The 21,374-nt window shown below is 38.7% G+C and overlaps 2 protein-coding genes across 2 annotated transcripts; one reads left to right on the plus strand and one right to left on the minus strand.

Annotated features, from left to right (window-relative positions):
• The first annotated feature begins 1,505 nt into the window (after window positions 1-1,505).
• Window positions 1,506-4,410, plus strand: LOC106925366 (uncharacterized). Its single transcript, XM_014999666.2, has 4 exons — window positions 1,506-1,882; window positions 2,248-2,311; window positions 2,506-2,626; window positions 3,982-4,410. Exons 1-4 carry the CDS (start codon window positions 1,582-1,584, stop codon window positions 4,408-4,410), a joined length of 915 nt encoding a protein of 304 aa, XP_014855152.2. The 5' UTR covers window positions 1,506-1,581.
• An 814-nt stretch (window positions 4,411-5,224) lies between these two features.
• On the minus strand, window positions 5,225-17,668 carry hspb8 (heat shock protein family B (small) member 8). The gene is made up of 3 exons (XM_014999665.2): window positions 16,998-17,668; window positions 12,911-12,974; window positions 5,225-6,905 (listed from the first exon to the last, which is right to left on the minus strand). The coding sequence occupies exons 1-3, from the start codon at window positions 17,422-17,424 to the stop codon at window positions 6,731-6,733; spliced, it is 666 nt and encodes a 221-aa protein (XP_014855151.1). The 5' UTR covers window positions 17,425-17,668; the 3' UTR covers window positions 5,225-6,730.
• Window positions 17,669-21,374: the final 3,706 nt, after the last annotated feature.

Consider the following 21,374-nt stretch of genomic DNA (forward strand, 5'->3'; position numbering starts at 1 on the left):
TGGAAGAATCCAGCACTGAGCAACAAAAACTCAGAAGCCTAAATATCAAGGAAAGGTTGTAAAGAGACGAAAGAACCAGAAAAACTAATCAGAATAAATGTGGTACAGTTGTGGCAATGAGCAAACCGAGAGAGACGAATTAACACAGAGGAAGCTGAACTGAATCTCACAGTAATATAAGAAAAATAAATTCAAATGTACAAGAAACACAACACAAAAATAAAGAAACAAACCAAAGATAAGGGAATAAACTAGTATGGCAACACCTTGACAATGATAATAAGCACAGACAAATGAACTGACTAAATGACCTATGGAATATAAATAACCCTAAAGTAAATGATCAAACACAAACAAACACTCAAGGAATGTCGCACTACAAGCAAGCATCATTATAATATGGAGTCGATAAAGCAGCGGGCTTCTGGAGAGTCCTCAAACACAACCATAAAACATAATGAACCAGGCATGAAAACTGGCTCCATTCCAAGAACTACAATGATTTTTAAAACGTTTTTTATTTCTGACAGTCAAAGGTGATTTAAAAAAAACAACACATTTTCTGCAAGGAGAGAAATTAATACACTATGATAACGACACCTTAAACAAATTGCTATGATCTAATGGCAATTAGATCATAACAAAATTATAATGATTTTGCAAGTTTCCGATACGTTAATTGATTACATTCAATTTACATGGAGGCACATTTTTAAAAATAAAAATTCCAAATAAAGGTTAAAATTGAGAAAAAACTCAGAAAAAGAATCCTGACTTAGCCCTTCAGAGCATATCCTACAGATGCAGTGTTTGGGTCAAGCATTGCACAAAGTGTCAGAAACATCTGTTCCATCTGTTTTGTGCTCCAATGGACAGTATGCCAAGATATCAGAGCACACAGCTCCAAAAATGAATCACTGACATGTCTGTCATACTTGATAAAAACGGGAACAATAATAATCCTGTTGAAACGGCACAGAAAGAGAAAAATTGGGTTGGGATGCAGCTTTGTGCACTCAATACACATGTGCTACCGATACTGTGGCTAACAGAAATCCAGCCTTTTCTGTGCTTTTCAGCCTCTGGCAGAGGTATTTTATGCTTCAGACAAACTGCTGCCACTGTGTCCTTTGAGGGGTGAAACACAGGGAGAGAGAGTGTGTGTGTGGAGGGGGTGAGGCTGTAAGACTGGCTCATGACCAGGCTAAGGAGCGAAGTCATCGCTGGCAGAACAGAGTTCACTGGGATGTGACAAGTATGATCTTCGGGAAACAGATGCAGTGGTTCAAACACACCCCGGCCACTGTGAACTTCCTGCTATTTGCCATCACATCTTTAAAAGTTATAAATATAAACAATTATGTTCACCCGGTCAGCAAGAGGTAACGTTTACGATCCACGCCCATCACCTCATGCCTGCACGCCCTGCTCTATATAAAACCCCTATGTACATTTCTCTGTCAGCTCACTTATCTTTTGGGCATTTCCTTTGTTTTTGTTGATCTTTAAATCCACAATCTACTCTCTGCCGTTTAGCAAGGTTTACTTTGTATCCATTTGAGTGAGCAGACAATTAAAGAAATGTCCTGTGGGGAGTATGACAGGGTTGGCCCTCTATACCCTCTGAGAAAATGGGTTTCCAGTCAGGATGTTGGCCTGCCACCTTTTCTGGAGACTGGGGATTCTCGTTGGATCAAGAAGGGCTTGGCAGCCTGGTCCTGGCCGGGTTGCTTACCGGTGCCTCTGTTTGTGCCCTACATCTCCGAGCCGATGCCTCATTCCGGTCAGAAGGTCAGTAAGTGGAGGGTCAGCATGGATGTGTCTCACTTTTCCCCCTCGGAGATCTCCGTCAGTGTCAGGGATGGATTCCTGGAAGTTGGAGGTACTGCTCTGTTAATTAACCCCTCTGAAAATGTCTGGCATAAGTGTTAATTAGTTTTGCTCACAAGGCAGATTTTTAATCCTGATAAAGCATTAATAATCTTATCTCACATCATCATCTGAGGAAGAAGAGTCTTCTAAAAATACTTTCCCCGCACTTCACAGAATAAACGACGAACATCTGAAACCGCGATGGAGAAAAAGCTGAACGCTACAAATTTAGAAAGCTGCTTAAATATCGTGCTTGGGGAAATTAAAATCACAGCTCTGTGGAAGAAATTAATTTCTGTGCTGAGTGGTTTCTCAGTGTCGTTTGATTCTTCTGTGTCCTCGTGTACCTCCCTATAAACACTAATCTTTCCCCAGGGAAACACGAGGAGAGGCCTGACGAGCATGGATTTATCGCCAGATGTTTTACAAGAAAATACAGGTAGACAAAGAAGCCACAGACATTAGCTTGCTGATATTTAGGATTAAGCTATCACTAATGTTGATCCCCCTTATTTATTTTATAAATAATTGATTTCTGAAATGCTCAAGCAAGAAAAATAAAAGAGATCTACATTTGTTTCAGTGTTAACAGTGTTTGGTGTGGTGATCTAAACAAGAGTTTGTGATTTGAAGGCTTCCAGCTCAAGTGAACGTTACCAAACTTGAGTCCTCACTCTCCGTTGATGGTTTCCTGACTGTAGAAGCTCCACTTCCTGAAGCCTCAGCTCCTGCTGCCATCATCATCCCAATAAAGGTTATCACATATGAAACTTCTTTAAAGGTTAACAAATAGTAAAATATGGTTTTCATTTATTTAATCTTGAATTTGAGAAGATAAAAACACTCAGGTGAACTGAAAACAAGGCCTAAAAATGGAAATAGCAATAATTAAATCTTATTTGTGGAAGTAATCTATGTCAAGACTTGTAAGATAATATATTGTGCAAAAATGACAAGCTGCAATTAGCTTGAGAAATCTGTTGCCAAGCAACATTAACACAAAAAGCAAGAGAAGTTATGCTTTGCCAATCTGTTTCCTTCTGAAAAAGTGCTTTTTGGCAATAAATCATATACTGTTATACTGAAAGCCTGTTATTTTGTCTTAAGTGATGCCACATTTCTGAGGACAATTATGGGTTGAGTGGCAGAGTTGATCATATGGATTGCACCCATGAAAAAAGTAATCTCTGCCAATGCTAACCATATTTTGATGGAGGTAGTGTGATAGAGTTGGGCAACATCTCCCTTAATACTGATGTCAGCTTGTTATCACTACAAGAAGTCTCAATGCAGAGAGATACTGAGATCCTGCAACTAGTGGGATCTCCCATAACTCCACTTAGGAATGTTCATGGCAACAAAGAGAAGATTTAATGGCTTTCTTTCCAATAAGCGCTTGTTGGATTGAGCTCGTTTCTTCTTGTCAGAGTGACCAACATTTGTCATTTGTGGCTGACTAACTAACTTCCTAAAACCTGGAGTTAGTAAGATATCACGATCTCTTAACGCTGCTCAACTTCCACAGCGGGTGTTGGCATCCTGTCAATCTAAACCTCGAGATATAAAACTTACAACCATTAGCATAAAGGTGCACAAAAACTGCAACACAGTGCTATTTACTGTTAAAATAAAAGGTAAAAATATTACAAAGACGTTTTGATGCGTTTTCACCGTGTACTGATCTGAAATATAGTAAAACAGGCTTCAGGAATGACAGCCGAAATGGCGCCTTCAGCACATTGCGTCTGAGCCAAACAGGAAGTCCACCCTAAAACCAACCCGGAAGCAACGCCCCCCAAATAAAGGTTCCTTTTTGTCACTGCTGCCCCCCATCTCATCCTCAAGAAAGCAATGTAAATGTCGCCAGAATGCCATGCAAAAATGCAAAGAAAACTTCATATGTTCATATTTTGAAATAAATACAACAAATTGTATTTGAAACATATTTCAAATATATAAAACAACCAAAAATAATAATGGTGAGAGTTTTATATGCACACACATATCCTAATACTGTGGTTATTTAAATTGAGTTTTTATTATTATTATTATTACAATAAAGCTGTAAGCAACATGCTCACTTATTTTCATATTTGTCTGCAAATTCAGGTGGAGGTTGAGGGCAATGGAGAACAAGAAACAAAACAAGAAGGTCAGGAGGAAGAGTCTCAATTAGAGGCCTCCAGTGATCCGGTCCAGCCCAGCAGCACCACAGCTGGCCTGGAGCAGGGAGACAAGGAAACCAGAGAAAAGCCAGCTGGACAGTCCCATCCTTCACTGCCTGAGGAAGATAAATGCTTAGAGAGCATCCAAAAGTCTTCTGAGCACCACGAAGTCCCAGAAAGCCAAGAAAGCCTGGGTACATCCAAGCTCCTGGAACACAAAGAGCCAGTCGTGGATGAAGAGATCCAGGTGAAGGCAGAGGGAGCCGAGGAGCTCGCTCCCCCTCAGGAGCAGGAGCTGGGATCAGCTCCGCTGAGTGACGTCCAAAGCCAGGAGCTGGAGGCTGCTAACATAGAGCAACAGCACACCGACTAAACACAAGAGCATTAGCCTGCATTGCCTGCCTTAAATCAGCTCCACAGATGCCTTTTTGTCATTAGCTATAGCGCCATTAAAGCCTGCTGTGTTTGGAGCTCTAATAAAGTAGTATCATGTGAAAGTAAAATTTGTGTTGATCTATTACATCTAAAGTTAACCACTAAAAATTACATGGTTCAAGATTAAAGTAACTTAACCTCATTATTTATTTATTTTTAATCAGAAGTAGGTTATGACGTTGATGTGCAAATTCTATTTGCACATCTTTTTCTTTGTCACTTTGACATCAATAAATTGCTCATTGAAAAGCACAATTCATTCACTTATGCTGTTACTATAGAAACAGTTTAAGTGAAGTCCACACATGTAACCTAAGGGCAGTAAATGTAACAGTTCGTGTGAGTGCAACACCTCACACAATGTCTTTGCCAACACAGAACCAAGAGAGTCGTTTTATCCTTTCAGAGCGCAGCTCCGGTTGGAAACTTTTTAAATTTGCACCAATTATCCCCGTCGATTCCAGCACACAGAGAAGATTACGTTATTTTGCATCACACAATAGTCAGTGGAACAGCCCCAATTTTTTTCCATCCTCTTTCAAAAGCCCTGGCAGGGCGCATGAGCGAGTTGGGTCCATCCTGAAGCCAGCGCACAGCGGTGCCTATCGGAGCCAGCACTAAGCTCCTCGCTAAGCTGCCGCCCAGTTCCTACTGCTGTCCAACAATAACGCCACAGGTTCTCCAGATCCCTGGAACAAGGCCTGTGACTGGTGTTGTTTTTTTCTTTATTTTCAAATAAAAACACACAAATGTAGGATGGACACTTTAATTGCATTTCTCAGTAAAAAGACATCAACAGAGAGGATTGCAGAAAACGAACTGCTTTTCACAAATAAGTCAATTGTCCATCAAGCAAGCATGCAATCATAAATAGAAAAATGCTCACTGCAAATTAATATATCAAACAATTTTGCACCAATTAAAATGTATATATACAACATATTGTCAATGCATACAAAGATGAACCATCCAGGTCCTCTTTATGATAAAGACATTAAGGCACAATCATTCCCTGTGTCACTAACAGATCCATATTAAAATGGATGAATTAACCTTCTACTCAAGGATTTCTAATACACCAAGCTGCACACGCAAATTGTTAACTTGGAACCTGATTTTAACACCCCTGCAGTTAGCATTTGTAAACAGTATCATCAGTAAGTGGGGATATTTATAACACCTGATTATGCAATGAAGGCCTGTGGTACCTAATGGGGAGGAAAAAGTCTACTAAAGAGGTTTAAACAGGTATAAATGCTATGTGGAACAATTTAAATATGTTAATGCATTAATGTATATTAAAATACATTAATATATTACCTGATTAATATAGGATTTTACAATATTGAGATAAGAAGAATCAATCAAACAAAATATGTAATCGATTTAAAACAGATCAGAACAAAGTTGAACAAGCTTTATATTGGGTATTCTTGGAGTTTTTGGTCTTGCAGATACTAAAAAGCATCAAAAAGTATCTTTGCATTTTCAGACATAAAGTTTCATCAACCTTAGAATGTGTTTCTAATCAGTCTACGACTAATGTTGAATAATCCATGATGAGTCTGACCTTTTTCTTTCTTTTATCTTTCGAATGCTACTGATCAATATGGTGTCCCTGACAGAGTGGCACCCTTGGTGATGAGCCATATTGCTTATAAAAAAAAATATATGGAGAAAAGTGTTGCTTTTTAAAAATTGTTAGTATCGTTCAGTGCACACAGTGTAATTAAATCACATCACCCATGTTTTTTTTTTTTCAATTCATTTATGTTTTATTATAAAGGACAAATTCTTTAAATAAAAAGCAGACATAAAATAAATTATAAACTATTTATTGAAAATATTCATTGTGTGCATAAAGAAATAAAAAAAGTCAACCAATTTTCTTTATCTTTCTACTTATTTGGATTTTGCATAGGTGTTACAAAATAAATGTCTCAATTGCGACTTATTGATGATGCAATTAAATATTTTCTTATGCAATATAAATGTTATATGACTTGATAGTCTTAGTTGTACTTGAAGATGAAAAAAAAACAGAATGTATTACTATAACATGCCTGCTTTTTGTTGTATGAAAATACTGTTTTATGAAATATTAACACAGACATCCAATGGGAATTTCTTACCCTAAAATATTTCAGATTTTCTTCTCTAAGTGTTTAAATAAGATGACAGTTCAGTGAGCAGTTTTTATTTCAAACTCATAACTGATTATGCAGATTTATGTGATCATGTTAGTCGGGGGTGCCAGTTTAGACTGCTGGGGCCTCTTGGGGTTTCGGAGCCTCTACTTCCTGAACTTCCCCTCCTGGGGACTCTTCGCTGCTAAAGAGGTAGTACGGTGGGGTCTGCCGAGCCTCGATGATGAGGACACCCTCAGGCGACAAGGAAGCGAAGACTGTCAGGGGGTCCACATCGGTGGGGATCCTGAAGAAACAGAAGAGAGGGAATGTAAATGTGAGGGCATCATTTAAGTTTATTTTTTTACTTGACAGAAAGCTTCTGTGTATGTTCAGAATGCTGCAAGGTATGTGGGAGACGCAAAAGAAGCCGAATGGGGCAGAAAAGATGAACAGAGCAGGGAGTTCGTACAGAACTCTGTGACATTTCTTTCTGTGGAACCGCTGTACAAACATTGTTCAGCACTGCAAGACTTTATTGCAACTTTGTCAATGCCCATAAAAACAACCTCCTGTTTGAAGGATTTTTAGTGCTGCACGTCTGAAGAAGATTGTTAAAAACTTTCACCGTGTCCTTGTTGGCTTTCACGGATTTTAGATGCTACAAAAATCTCTCATCCAGCAAATCTAGTTTACAATAAAACCTCACCCTCATCAAACCACTGCCGATAGCAAGAAAGAAAACAACTGCAAATTTCAGGAAATGAGATTTTAAATCTAGGTAAGTTAAACCCCTGCGTATTTTCAGGATTGTATGTGTAACTTCCCTCATCTACAGCTGTTGTTTTCCAACAACAGAACTGGATAACTTGCTTTGAAAATAAGGTGAAGATAGACGTCTGTGTAACATCAGAATTGCAACGTCTAGAAAATACTTTATAGTCTAAAAGTTTACGGCAGACCAGGATTTGATTGTAATGCTGGATAAATGAACTCTAAAAGCTGCTGCAGCTGCACACACAGACTTAAACTCCCCTCTTTGTCAGCCAGTATGGTCAAATATGGATACGGTAGGTGTGCTTGGTGAGCAGCCAACTGTTCTTGGGGAGTTAATATAAACACCGGGCTGCCATCGGGACATTCAGCAGAGGAGGCGCCTGATCTACCCTCCTTTTAATTAGAGAAGACCCTCCACTGGCTTCCCACTCCTCTGTGAAATACAAGTCAGAGCAGGCTGATGAACCTCAGACAGAGACATCACGTCATGTCTATTTCTGTGTTCAGATACCACAGACTGTATTCCACTGAGATGTGAAGGTCCACTTCAGAGACTGTTTTTAAGATCAATGTTATCGTCTAAAATAAAATAATGATGCGGCAATACTCTGTGCATCAACAGAGTTATAGCTGATCCTATTTTTGACAGCTAGGATAACAGCAGCCCCAAAGAGATAAAATGCAACCCAAGGGCAGTGAAGTGTCACTTGGGAGGATAAATGGGGGCCCACAGGCTTGAAGACGAACACTGAGGACTGATGGGAAATGCAGCAAAAGCACTGCAGAAACTGGAACTGAATATTGTTACTTTTTGTGGAAAACAAAAAAGGTTTTCCTATTTTCACAAACTCTCAAACAGTCTGACATTTTGTGAGGTAAGATGAGAAAAAACTCTAACAAGCTCAGAGCAAAAACACTCTGTGGACAAATAAAATTCAACTATATGGACACGGCATCTGAATAACCTGCAGTTTGAGCTGATTCCAATGTCCAAACTTTCACAGCAGGTGGTACAATTTGACACAATAACAGAGGAAAAAGAGAATCATAGGAAACAGTTAATATGGCAAAGAGCTCGGGGACAGACCATGGTAGAGACAATAATTCATTTAAAAATGCACATTTGTGCTTTGAGACAGAGAGATAATAGCACCATAAACACAGATACAAAGTGATAAGCAAGACATATTTCCTCAGTAAAGGTCTCACAGCTTCAAACTGCAAACAAGCTTCATGCAGTCACCGCTAGTTTAAGATGGACATTAATAATGCCAATAAAGATATCTAGACAACTGTTAATATCATTTTATGTTGTGTCATTATTGATTAAAAAAACCCTAAAAACATTTAAATCACTAGTTACTTTCATGCTTTTTTTAGTGAGACCCTTGGGATAGGGAATATAGATAAGGTCTTATCGGTGCTGACCTTGTTCAGTTCTCCCTTTTTAAAATAACATACTGAGCTTTTCACTATCCCATTTTGAAACAAGCCACTACTGTACTTTATGGTGGAATACCTGCTTTTTCACATACCATCTCATCCTTTATCATTAGGACTGGACAACGTGCCAAACTTAAAATTACAAATTAAATTGCATTAACTTTCTGATTTATCAAAATTCAACGTGAAAAGACAGAGAGAAAAAAAACGTAGGCAAATGAGTGCAAATAATGCAACTTTCAGGCAGAACTCCAACTTTCCTCTGCTTAAGCTCTCAAACATCAACACACATCTGCAAAAAAAACATGTTCCATCGAAATAAACACTTCCAGAGGCTCAAGCAACCTAAAGGTGTAAAAAATATAAAGAATGATTTAGTTTGATACTTCTCTTCAAGAGTTGCTAGTTGTGCCATTACTGGTAATTGTGTCACATATGATATACAGTAGTTCAAATTTTCTTTTCTTACAAGCATACTGAAGTCAAAAGTTGATTTCTTCCCTAAATATTTCAGTGTGGGATTATGCTGCAGCAGCAAAAGATTAATAAATAGACGTTGGACACACTTTTCCTCAATAACCATGTAGAGCTCTTTATCTTGTGTACAGTAGATTTCATACCTCTTTCAATTATGTGCAAAAATACTATAGTCTGCATAAAAAGCTACAGCCTGATATTACTATTCATAGACTCACTGTAGCATACACTCTGGTGACAAAACAAGATGCAGCTAAGACTTAAATGAAGGTGGGTGTGAGCCAGTAAAAAAAATGCTAATAACCTTTATGAGTTTACACACCACCCTCCCTCACCTTTCTTCACTCAGCCAATTTCTACAAAGCAAAGACTCGACTTCTGACAAAGTCAAATCACTCTGGTGGTCCGTGATGTCGGCCCCGAGCACAGACCTCATCTGTCTCCAGTTTGGGGAGCGTGTTTGACTTTGGCAAGTGTACAGTTTATCTCAGGCATTGATTTTGCACAGCTGCCAGAAAACCATCAAGCAAGCTTTTACCTCGTAGAGATTCTGAACCCCGGAGAGACAAGAAACAGAACAAGGTGTGTATGCTTGTGAGTGGAACCTCTAGCAGACATTTCATCCAGGGTTATCACGTATCTTGTTGAGACACAGTTATGTGTTGTTGGGGAAGTAAATGTCCTGCTACCTTTGCCCCCAGCTTTGAACATTTTTTGGTTAATAACTGATGTTTTTCTTGCTTGTTTGAAACGAATTACACACAAACTTCATGGTTAGACTTTGGTCTATGGCAGGGGGATCTGTTGACATTGATAATTATTGATTAGTTTTTTGTTTTAAATACCTGAACTACTGCCAAACTGGTGGCATGACCTTTGCTATTTTAGTTAAACATACAGTCTCTGCTGTACTAAACACGTAACTCAAAAGTGCTTATCAGGCTATGTGGTTAGCCAGTGGATTTCTGCATTGGGGGCAGTTATTTATACATGACCTGTTATCATCCCATCCCCCACTTCTCTCTCTTCCAACCCTTTAAATATTTAGCCTGTCACTGACTTGAGGTTTTTATTAACTCAGGAGCCATACTCAGACCCAATCTGATGAAGTTCCAATTTTGTATATGAATAGTGCAGGGCTGCAGGGCACCTGCTTAATTAGCTAGCAGAGTATTAGCAGAACTCGACTGACGAGCCTGTAAAAGGCTGATTCACACCAAGGATTTGGCTCTCCGTGTTTGAAGTCCTCCTACTGCACAATTAAATGGGACAAGATGCAGAGACAGGCAGGTTGAGGTAACTGTCTGTGTTGCCAGTTTGGCTTGAAGGAGCTGCAACATGGGCACATTGTGGAGGAGTCTCCCAATCTGCACAGACTTTTTATAAGTGGCCCTGCTCAGAGAATAGCATAACTTAAATAATTGGTTGGAATGTTTCTTTGCTTTGTCATCTGGTCTTAAAGCAGAATCAAAGATAGATATCCTTCGCTCTTCCCTTAAAGCAATTATTTGAAAAAGTTCCTGTTATATATAATCATATGATGCCCACCACCTCTCGACCAATGACTGCTGGAAATAGGAACTAGTCCCCCTCGCCACCCTGCAAGGATAAACTGGTTTAGACAGTGTATGGATATTTATGGACTTAAAGGAACAGCTTAGCTATCTTTGTTACCAATCCTTATAGGCATAAGAAATTAACTTAATGAATGAATGTAACCTTTATTTAACCAGGTATATCTCATTGAGATTAAAAATCTCTTTTTTAAGAGAGACCTGATCAAAACTTTAACTTAAATCTTCCTAAAGCAGGCACTACATTGTGGAAACACCAACAGTATTATTACTGATGGATTTTATGTTGAAATGCAGCTAAGCTGATTTTAGGTGCAAGTTTAAAGGTTTTGCAGCGATGTTAGATCCAGTGTCCCCAAATGAACTGAGACTGTTTTTCTTGAGCTGAGCTAAGAATCCTTTTACTATCCTGTGAATCTGAGGCCGTAGCATACACTATTTGATCTCCAACATAGCCAGACTACCACAGACTCTTCAGATATGTTGAAAAATTATGCTACATGAGTGAGAGGACACTCAGATAACCCATGTTGCACATAAGCTCCACTGCTACAGAATTTATTCAAGCGCTTCTCCAAAGTTGCAGAAACGGCCCAACAGATAATAACGCGAGGGAATCTTTTGCAACACTATATGCATAGTGTAGGAAAGGAGCAAGTGCCAAAAATTTGATTGCGCCTGCTGCCACACACTTGTCTAGCCCCTGTTATTTCGCAATAGATTTTCTTTAATAACCAAGCAAGAAAACAAATGTGTATAGAGCTATGGTTCTTTTAATTCCAGGTTATAACTATCTCACAAAATCATTTAGGAGGGGAGTTGATCCTTAAATATGAAAAAAAAACTCAAAGCAAAGAGAAACAATAAACTGCAGGCAATAATTTGCTGTAAAGTTAAAGACTATAAATTCTACACCTTTGATCCCAACATACATGCAGTATTCCCGAGTTGTTCAACTCCAATGCTTAAGAGTCAGTATCCTGCATCTTTTAGATGTGTCTCTGCTCAAAAATAGGTAGTGTCATTGACTGAATTACCTCCTCAGCATGCCAGTAGGTCTGTAGAGTCCTGCATGAACCCTTCATCTGATTTAAGTGTGCTGAACTATGGAAACAGCTAACAGCTAACATTATACTATCTCTGTTTGGACACACCAGCAGCATACAAATAGTAAAACATCTAAAGGAACACATATCCTTTAGGGGCATCACAGGACATATAATTTTAAAAATCACACAACCTTTTTCTGACACTTAGACCCACATAATTTGTTTTTCAGAGCAACAACATACACAGTGTGCCCTAATTAATGAGGTGTGTAATTATCCTGTGATGTTTTATTTATTTTTTGCCAGCTGTGATTTAACCTAGAGCCCCTATGAAACTTTTCTCTTAGTAATACAATAGCAACCATAGAGAAAAAAGGAAACACAAAGAAATTATGTCTCAAATCCTTTCATTGTCCAACTGGAACTTTGTACTTTCTGGACATTCAGAAATAACACATAAAAGACTTTGGCGGCAAGCAATATTAAAGAACAATATTTATCTGACTACTTCATATAAAACTAAAAGTACACTGAGATGTTGCCTTTTTATTGTAAAATATGACAAGTTCAAAGAAAATAAATAGGATCCTCATCAAAGTTTGATTCCTTCCACATTTACATATCTATAACCAGTTCTAAGAGTTTCCTTCAGTTTTTGGCAATAATTGCTTAAATCTTACAGGAAACATATCTGATTAAGGAAAACTAAAGCCATTAACTTCAGAATTCACTCAGTTTTATCTGTCAGTAACTTAAACTCTAATATTTTTCTGATGAATGTTAAATAAAGTCAGTCTATAAGTCATTAAAGCTCATCAACCTGTTCACTAAACAGAGTTATGCTTTTATTAAGGGAGGGTAAAATCAATGCTTAATTACTGTATTTTTTTTTCTTTTGCTGTGAAATATAACTGTAGCCAAACCCTCTTTCTTGACAATGTGCAGACAGAGAGCTCTTATCATTACAGATAAACCTTCTCGGTTATACTCACTGTATCTTCTTTGTGAAATTCTTCGTCACAATCCCTCCTTCCTCCTGTTTTTCTTCATGTTTTCCTGGTTGGGGGAAAAACAAAGATCAGCAAGCTTGAAGACGCTAATTGCCCCCAAGGTCGCCCTCTTGGTGGCGCCACCGTGACATTGACCTGTGATTACACAATCTCATGGACTGCACATTGGAAACCCAACACCTGTGACCATTTAAATTTCAAACATGGACGTCAGTGAAAGAGGTGTTGATTTAACTGAAGTTCACTTGGCACACACACAGTTTCCACTGCTCAGTCCCTGCTCTGCTGTTGTTTTAAGCCAAACTACATCAACCCCGTCTTCTTTGATTGATTCTCGGAATGACTCTTCAGCAGACACAGACGGATCTCCTGCTGGGAGGAACATGCAGTCCTGGACTGACCCTGCTCCACCTTCTCCCTGTTCATTACAGGCAAACTGCTTTAGCTGACCAGCAGCTGCTCCTCGACAGCTAAAATGTCAACGCTGCTGGGAGGAGTGTGGCTTGTCACTGCGCTCAGCCCCTTTGAGCACGTCAGGTTAAACTATGTGTTTATACCCCCGCTGTGACGTCTCTACCCGCTAGCAGAGCTGCACTTCACTAGAAACTAAGGCTGAAGCCCCAGAGGAGGAATGGATGAGTTATGATCATCAGTGAGGTCATAGGATTATTATGAAGAACTCGGCATGACTTCAGATGTAAAACCCATCCCCAGAGAGAGTTACTCAACAAGATTCTTCCTCCTCAATGTTTCCCGAAACGCCTCACTCTGTGTTTAGAGAGAGGGTGTCCCCAACATTCACAGTTAAAGAACTGATGCTTGTGGTTGTAAGTATGACAAGCTCTCACTAGTCTAGCCCACTTAAGCATTTTTGTGCACAAAACATTTCTTTGAAAATGAAATAAATCGGTTAGGTTTGTGTCTTCACTGGACTTAAGAGGAAACACAAAAACACAACACCGATTCAAAATGCAAACAGAAAGCAATAGTCAAAAGACTGTTACTCTTAGGGTGCCAGACTTCTCCAAAGCAAATGCTGTCATCCTTTTAAACTAATTAGTCAACATCCAATCAAAAGGCAAAGTGTAATTAGCTTAAACAACTTGCAAGTCCAGATGCTTATCCTCTTTAAATAGCAGTCTACCAACTGTAATGCAGAAAGAAACAACTCAAGTCACAAAAAATAACATATTAGCATTAAGTATCAATTATTTATAGAGCTATTATAACTATAACAGAGTCTGTACTTCTGGATCAAGAGAACAATTTTTACACAGTTCTAATCCAATTTTATTTCAGAGATTAGATTCATGTTTGCTAAAGCCAAACATAGATGTACTTAGCAGATTATCTCCTAGGATGGATAAATGGATGGATGGATGGATGGATGGATGGATGGATGGATGGATGGATGGATGGATGGACGGATGGATAGAACTAACAGTTTTTTCGGACAAAAGATATAAAAGATTGAGCTTTGCTTGGTGTCTTAAAAACGATCACAGTTTTAAGGATCAAACTATATTTTAATCTGGACGACTGTTTTGAACTACATACTCCAAGAATTTATTCTAGAAAAACAAAGTTTATAAATCAAGCATCTTTGGTTCACTGAGCCTTAAAAGTATTCCAGTCCAGTTTGGGAAACTACACGCCTTCAAAGCCTTGCTGGCGCTTCTGATCGTTTCTCAAACATTTGTGGAAATAGAATCAAAGATTTTCCTTTTACATACTCCCATCACTCAAATGCAAAAAAAAAAAAATGTAGATAGTGTTCTTTCTTTACTAAAGAAAGAACACTATCATAACCAAAGTTTATGAAAAGGTGGTTGGGTTTCTTTTTTAGAAGATAGAAGGAAAAGTGTATCAGGGACTAAAATGTTGAGTTCTTAAATATAATCCAGAGAAGTGCATCTCTGAAAATTGTGCTGTGCTTTAAAAAGTAGGCACTTTGCTCGCTTCGCCATCTACTCCAAACTTCCAATGAGATTTATTTTTAGAGGGTTGACTAATTCACTCTGTATATAATATGTTGCAAAGCCAAGAACTATTAGTTGAACAAACACTTGAACAGAGTAATTGAGAGCTTAAAAGCTCTTTCAGTTCCACATTTTTAATTCAGATGATTTGAGTTAATTTGGTGCAATTTTGCTAGGAAAGACAATTAAGTCCAACGTTCCACTTCACTCTCCTTTGTCAAAATGAGATGGAGCAATTGTCCTTATTTCTGAATTGTAGCAAACTTTAGATTATCTTTGCCTTTAACAGACTAAAAACATCTTACCGGTTTTATTCCCTACCCTGCCGCAGATTTAGAACAGGCCGAGCAGACATAGGGCCGATAGAATAACCCAACTGACATACCAACAATGTGTTTATAAAAAACTCACAGCTGAACGGTCAGGAGGAAGGCAGCTGTCCTCAGTGCCCCCTTTAAACCTGGGTATCCCTGGAATTAATCTTATAAAGCATCGACAGGAGGAAGTTTCTGCATCTTACTTCCGCAGTCAGGGACAAAACCTGTAAGAGTTTTGCTGGGTTACAGACCTGGCTCTCTTTCCTTCCAGAACATTCTCTGAGTGACGTCAAGCTTCCCATCTTATTGTAAACAGAGACTGTTGTCACGGGCCTTGCCTTAAATCTAAATTGAGCTCATGAGCGGCTGAGGGAGTGATTCTCCAAGAATCTCAAACAGGTGTCCGAGCTTTATGATCTGCCAAACCACTTCCAAGTCCCAGATTCCAAAAATCTGTCTTCCTCTTTTATAGAAGGACTCAACAGCAATGCAGAGATCATGTTATACCACCGAGGCCTTTTCACTTCCCGGACAGACCCGCGCAGCTTCTGAGAGAAGCCATAAGACTGTTGTCATTCAGAGCAGCAGTCTGTTTCGGCCCTTCATCAGCCCTACAAACATCTTTAGTTCTTATCTCCCAAATTTAATGTTTTATTTTTTCTGATAGATTTCTTGAAAGCAAAAAGTTTACCTTAAAGTGGTGATTAATTAACTGCAAAGTTATGAAAGGGCATTTCATAATTTCTTAATGAAGATCTATTAAGAAGTCATAAGCATCTTTCCTGTACTTTAATAAATTAGTTTTAGCTCACAAGGAAAGTGAAGTTCTACCATCTGCTTCAACCTTTACAACTGCAATCTCAAAATTGTGCAGTGTTTTTGCAAATGCTACTTGATTAACTTTAAGCGGTTGTCACAACATCTGTAGAACAATTATTTTTTGTGCAGAAGAAAAATAGGAGGCATTACAGCAGAGCATTTAAAGTGTTTCTGGTCAAATTAACTGTTCAATACGAAACAGGTCATTGTGAACAGGAGCATGGTAACATTAGCATAAACCACTATAGCACATTTTTGATCTGTACACTTCTCTATTTTCCTATCAGGCAATTACTCTGACCAGAAACATATCATGTCGTGTTTGCATTATGTTCAATACAAACCTGATCACAGTTCAAAGGTCATCTGCATAAACTTCAATGTTTGGACAGAGTGCTGGTGTTATATTTTATGGTAACCAACAGGCCCAAAAGGTGATCAGAACCACAATTAGTTGAAACAAAGTGTGAGACGAGGTTTTTAGGAAATTGTAAATAAAATTATGGAGATTTAAAAATTTTGATGAAAATGTTACTAATTCAGAAAAGCAAACAATAAAATAAACTAATGCAATGGTTTAAGTGTGAAAGGTTTTGTTTACGAATGTGACAAGTAGAAAAGGATAAGAGTTGGTCAGGGTCCAATCAAGAAAGTTATGAATGAGATCTTATTGATTCTAACTTTTTAACAAATCTTAATTTCAAAAATCCTTCCTGTACATTCCTGAACTTACACAATAACTTTGACAGTTTTCTACATAAACATATAAGTTCACTATGAAAAGTTAAAGTTCGTCACAGAGAAGGATTTACACTCTTATAAGCGCCAATACAAAGTAAAAAGTTTAATCCCTGAGCATAAGATATGACAGTTTCAACCCACCGGTGAAAGGTTCATCTCCCCTTTTCAGCAAACTTTTACCCTAAACCATTTTGTTGGTCAGCATCATCTCACCTGAGACCTCTACAAAACCGTCTCTGGTCTTAACGTTTAACTCCTCTGGCTTGAAGCTGTGGACGTTCACGCACACCTTCCAGGGCTCGCCACCTGTGGTCGTGGGGGAGCTGCGTGGGGACGGCTCGCCGTACCTGCTGGTGTAAAGAGCGGGGCCTCCCGTGGAGTGACGCGTGGGGAACCCTGTGCGTAAACCGCCGCCAAAGGGCGACGGGCCGAGGCGCGTGCTAAGCCGGCCGGGTCGAGCCCAACCGGGCCAGTCCATCCCGAGGTCGTCGGGGAAAGGCGGCATCCCGAATTCATCCTCCATGAATCGGGATCCGAGCTGATCCCGGAACGGCGACTGATCCCGGAACGGCGATTCTCCAAACGGGTCTCTAGGAAACCGCTGCCGGTTTCCCATCGTGTAAAAGTCACCTTCTGCCATCTTCAGCGGACTTTAGACTCGCAAAAGTTCTTTGTTTGTACAGTAAGTTGAACCTTGCAATCGAGTTTACTTTGGTTCTCTAATCTCTGCCTCTGGTCAAACTTTACGCCGCCCGTTAAGCGCGCACCACCTTTACGCAGCGGCCCGCGGGTCCGTTAACTCCAAATAAGACTTCCAGCTGCTGCAACTTTGAAGGAAAATTTATTTTTCTCCTCTGGCTTTGGCTTTTATACTGAGCTGGGACCTCCCAGCTGACTGGTGCATAAGGGGCAAAAGACGAGAAAGTACTGGGAGGATCTGGACAGCGGCCACGCTGCAAAAAAATATCACTTCACCACTTCAGTACCAACCCTTAAAATATTTTATTTGATGCTAAATAGTAGAGAGTCTGGACCAAGTCGAGTTCTTAATCTTTTTATTTGAATGAAATTAATTACACAACTTTAAATGAGGATTTCAAGATTTTGGAAATGTATATCTTTTACAGTGGAGGCGCAACAGCTGACAGAGGACCAGCCTACTTTTTACCAAACTGAGTTGCATACAGTACACATGGTGGAGCTCCCTCCTCTTGATGACTCACTGATCTTTAATAGAAATGATCGCAGAGCTTCAGGTCCAATGCACTGATGTCACAACATTGATACAACAAACAGACTGAGTCAACTTCGAGAAGATGGGAAGTGTTGACTCTCTGTTCTTAAAGCAGAAAGCAAGACTGCGATGGCACTTGATCAGCAGCAGGACTCTATATGGAGCTTCTTACAAAAACGTGTTGATTTCAGGGCGGCTACAGGGCGCTGGAAATGTAATCATAACCCTTGAACATTTTCTCTGGAGTTTGTTTTTTACGAGACAGAGTGTGAAAAATTTCAATGGTAATAAAGACATTTGGAAGCCACTGAATGTTATGTTGAGGTTCCAGTTGACACTTTATTACAATATGGACTTTACATTGACACACATGCAGTACAAAAAATATATGATTTTGCATTATGTCTGTAGATATTGAAAACGATAATAAAAATGCATAATTTCACAATGAATCACTATTGCTATAAGAGCTTGCTTATGCTTTTTTAATACCCCAAATCATATTCAAATACATTTAAATTGTCACTTGTTTATGCATTGTACTCTGAATGTTTACAATATGCCTCCAATTGTGTGCTGTAAATAAAAAAAAAACACATTTTGTATTATTTACACAGTCCTGGTGCCTATTTACAACACGGTAATTACATATTCAAACTCCTGTCTGCACAAGAACTGAGAGAGAGGGCATCGCTGGCTGACTAAGTTTATCAACACAACTGTGCAAATCTTCTCCCCAGCATACAGGTTCACATCTGCCACCATCAGCTTGTGGTATATGGATTATATTTTTGGCGCCAACTTCTTTTCTCTTCCAGCAGCACATTTCCCTCATTTGTCCAATTTAGCTGACATTTAGGGAAATAAGCTGAGAGAGTTGAGTGCATAGAGAGCAGCAGTCTTTCAGGCCTGGAGCAGCAACACAGACAGAATGAAGGATCTGAAACCATTAAGAAGCATGACCCTTAATTATAAGCAAAAGCTGTTTTGGAGATGGAGCTGCCATGAAATTAACTTTGAAGGAAAAGTGTGACATTTTGGAGAAAATAGCCTGTTTTCTTTGAGCTGGTCAAAATATATGGTCTAATGAGCAGCTGGTCTATGAAAGTACAGCAAAAATATCTTGAGATAATGAAGCAACTTTGTCAAGAAAATGAGATATTATCTCAAGACAATAAGCTAATTATTAACAGTCTGTCAGGATAAGTCTGGGGTGAAACAAAGGATGATTATGTGGAAAAGCACCTTGTCATCTCATCTGTGATGCTATAGGCTTGACTTTTCCAAACCAGGATATTTGAAGTAATAGTAAACTCTACCAGAGAACTAAAAATGGATCATCACCGAGATAATGATCAAAAACATGGGGCCAAATACACTGAAATGGCTCATAAGGCAAAAAGCAAACTCACAAACGTTCTTGGAGCCCGTGCCTATATTCTGTGTTCATGGGCTGAGAAACCCTGGATGTGTTGTTGGTCCGTCACAAATACTGTAGAAGACACAAAGAACGGCTCTGATTGAAAATGTGGCTGAGCCTCATGTTAAAGTGAGGAGCATCAGGAAAAAACCCAAAATATTTCCTAATAATTACCCTTTGCATACTCAATAATTCCAATAGGTGAACAAAAGTTAAGTACTGTGGTACACTCTTCAAATGTAATCACTGGCTTCTTTTTCAGATGTAGTTACTGTTTTCTCTTTCTAGCTTAACTTGCAGTGTCATAACACAGATGGGGAAAGAATTAGTGAAGGCTTCACTGAATGTGGGATTTTACTCTACAGAAGATTATTTTGATGTTCTCAACCATTAGGGAGTCAACATTTATTTTGAAAAACTGAAATCAACCCAAAACTGCAAATTAATTCAACAGTTTGTTTTACTGAGTTTGCTGGACATCTAATTAAACCTTTGCATATATATATAAAAAAATAAAAATTTACAGACAAAATGTGTTACAGTTGTAAAAGAAAATAAATAAGAGATAATAGCATTACATACAACTACAGAAAAGAACAGAGCACTGATACATCTTAAACAAGTTATAAATATGTTTGCTAATGTTTGTTTCAGTGTTGTATAACTATTAAAGGAAATAAAGTATCTGTGTTGGACATCAGTTAAATCATCATTTACCAGATTAAAAAAAATAAATACAAATATTTATTTATGTAGTTAAGTGTGAGCATGAGTGAAAGTAATTTAAGCATAGTACAGAGACATCCAAAAGCTTGTACAGTTTTTGTCATTTTACAAACAAACGTCAGTATATTGAGATTTTAACGGAAAGACCAACCCACAGAGGCACACAATAGTCAAGTCAGAGGAAAAAATATTTATGCTTTTAAAAAGTTTTGACACATCCTCTGATAATCCTAAAAAATCTGTTACAACCAGGTGGTTGAGTATTTTCATAATTTGTAAACAGTGCAGGTGTGTTTAAATGAATCTTAGTCAAACTGCAGCTGCTCTGTGAAAACATGGAAACAAACGGCATCGCGAAGGCAAAGAAAGGAACAGATTTATCTGAAGGAGCAGAGAGTGTGTAAATTTAACAAGACCTGATCATCAAAGACACAAGAAGCAGGGAAGAGGCAAATGGTAACTTGGGAGGAGCTGCAGGGATCCACTGCTCAGATATGAGACCTTTTGACAGGACAAATAGTAATTCTCTAATCTGGCCTTTATGTAAGAAGGAAGCTACTAATTAAAACAACAACAACAAAAAAAAAACAATCCACCTTGCAGTTACTACAAGTCATGTAGAGGATACAGTAAACATGTAAAAGATCTATTGAGATCAAAACTGATCATTCAGTCCTATGTGTAAAATACTATCTGTGGCAGAAAACTAACACTGCTATTCCTCTGGAACACACTGTCCCTATGACGAAGTATGATGCTGGTAGTGTAATGCTATGGTAAGGCTAATCTACGGCAGGGACAAGACAGCTGATCAGTAAATTCAGGAGAATCTTCCAAAAAAATCTGGTAGAGTCTGCAAAAGGGGCTACAGATTTTCAGCTGTTGTTTTACATATTGGACTTCATATCGACATGTTAAAAAATGACTAAGATCAGCTGATACTGATGTCCATATTATGCATCCCTAAACTTCACTATTATGTGCTGCTTTGTTTTGGTCTGTCCCAGCTGCTCATCCCAATGAAATACATTCACGTTTCGGGTTGTAATCTGACAAAAACTGAAAAGGATCAAGAGGAAGAAATAGTTGTTGAGGGAAAAACTTCCTGCAATTCCATGAAAATATGATCGCTGATGTATTTTAGACAGACATTTTAAATTGTTTTCCACTTGATCAGAGGAGAAATTAAAGTGACATTTAAGCTGACAGG

Source organism: Poecilia mexicana, unplaced genomic scaffold (genome assembly GCF_051168715.1).
Source record: "Poecilia mexicana isolate PSO_F unplaced genomic scaffold, ASM5116871v1 scaffold_9, whole genome shotgun sequence".
Lineage (NCBI taxonomy): Eukaryota > Metazoa > Chordata > Actinopteri > Cyprinodontiformes > Poeciliidae > Poecilia > Poecilia mexicana.

Bases quoted from the DNA above. Each gene is read 5' to 3' on its own strand.
- LOC106925366 (XM_014999666.2), top strand. From the start codon at position 1,582: ATGTCCTGTGGGGAGTATGACAGGGTTGGCCCTCTATACCCTCTGAGA. The intron at 2,312-2,505 runs GTAGACAAAGAA...TGTGATTTGAAG, and splicing joins TGTTTTACAAGAAAATACAG to GCTTCCAGCTCAAGTGAACG. The intron at 2,627-3,981 runs GTTATCACATAT...CTGCAAATTCAG, and splicing joins CCATCATCATCCCAATAAAG to GTGGAGGTTGAGGGCAATGG.
- hspb8 (XM_014999665.2), bottom strand. From the start codon at position 17,424: ATGGCAGAAGGTGACTTTTACACGATGGGAAACCGGCAGCGGTTTCCT. The intron at 12,975-16,997 runs GTGAGATGATGC...TCCCCCAACCAG, and splicing joins CGGTTTTGTAGAGGTCTCAG to GAAAACATGAAGAAAAACAG. The intron at 6,906-12,910 runs GTGAGTATAACC...CTGTTTCTTCAG, and splicing joins AATTTCACAAAGAAGATACA to GATCCCCACCGATGTGGACC.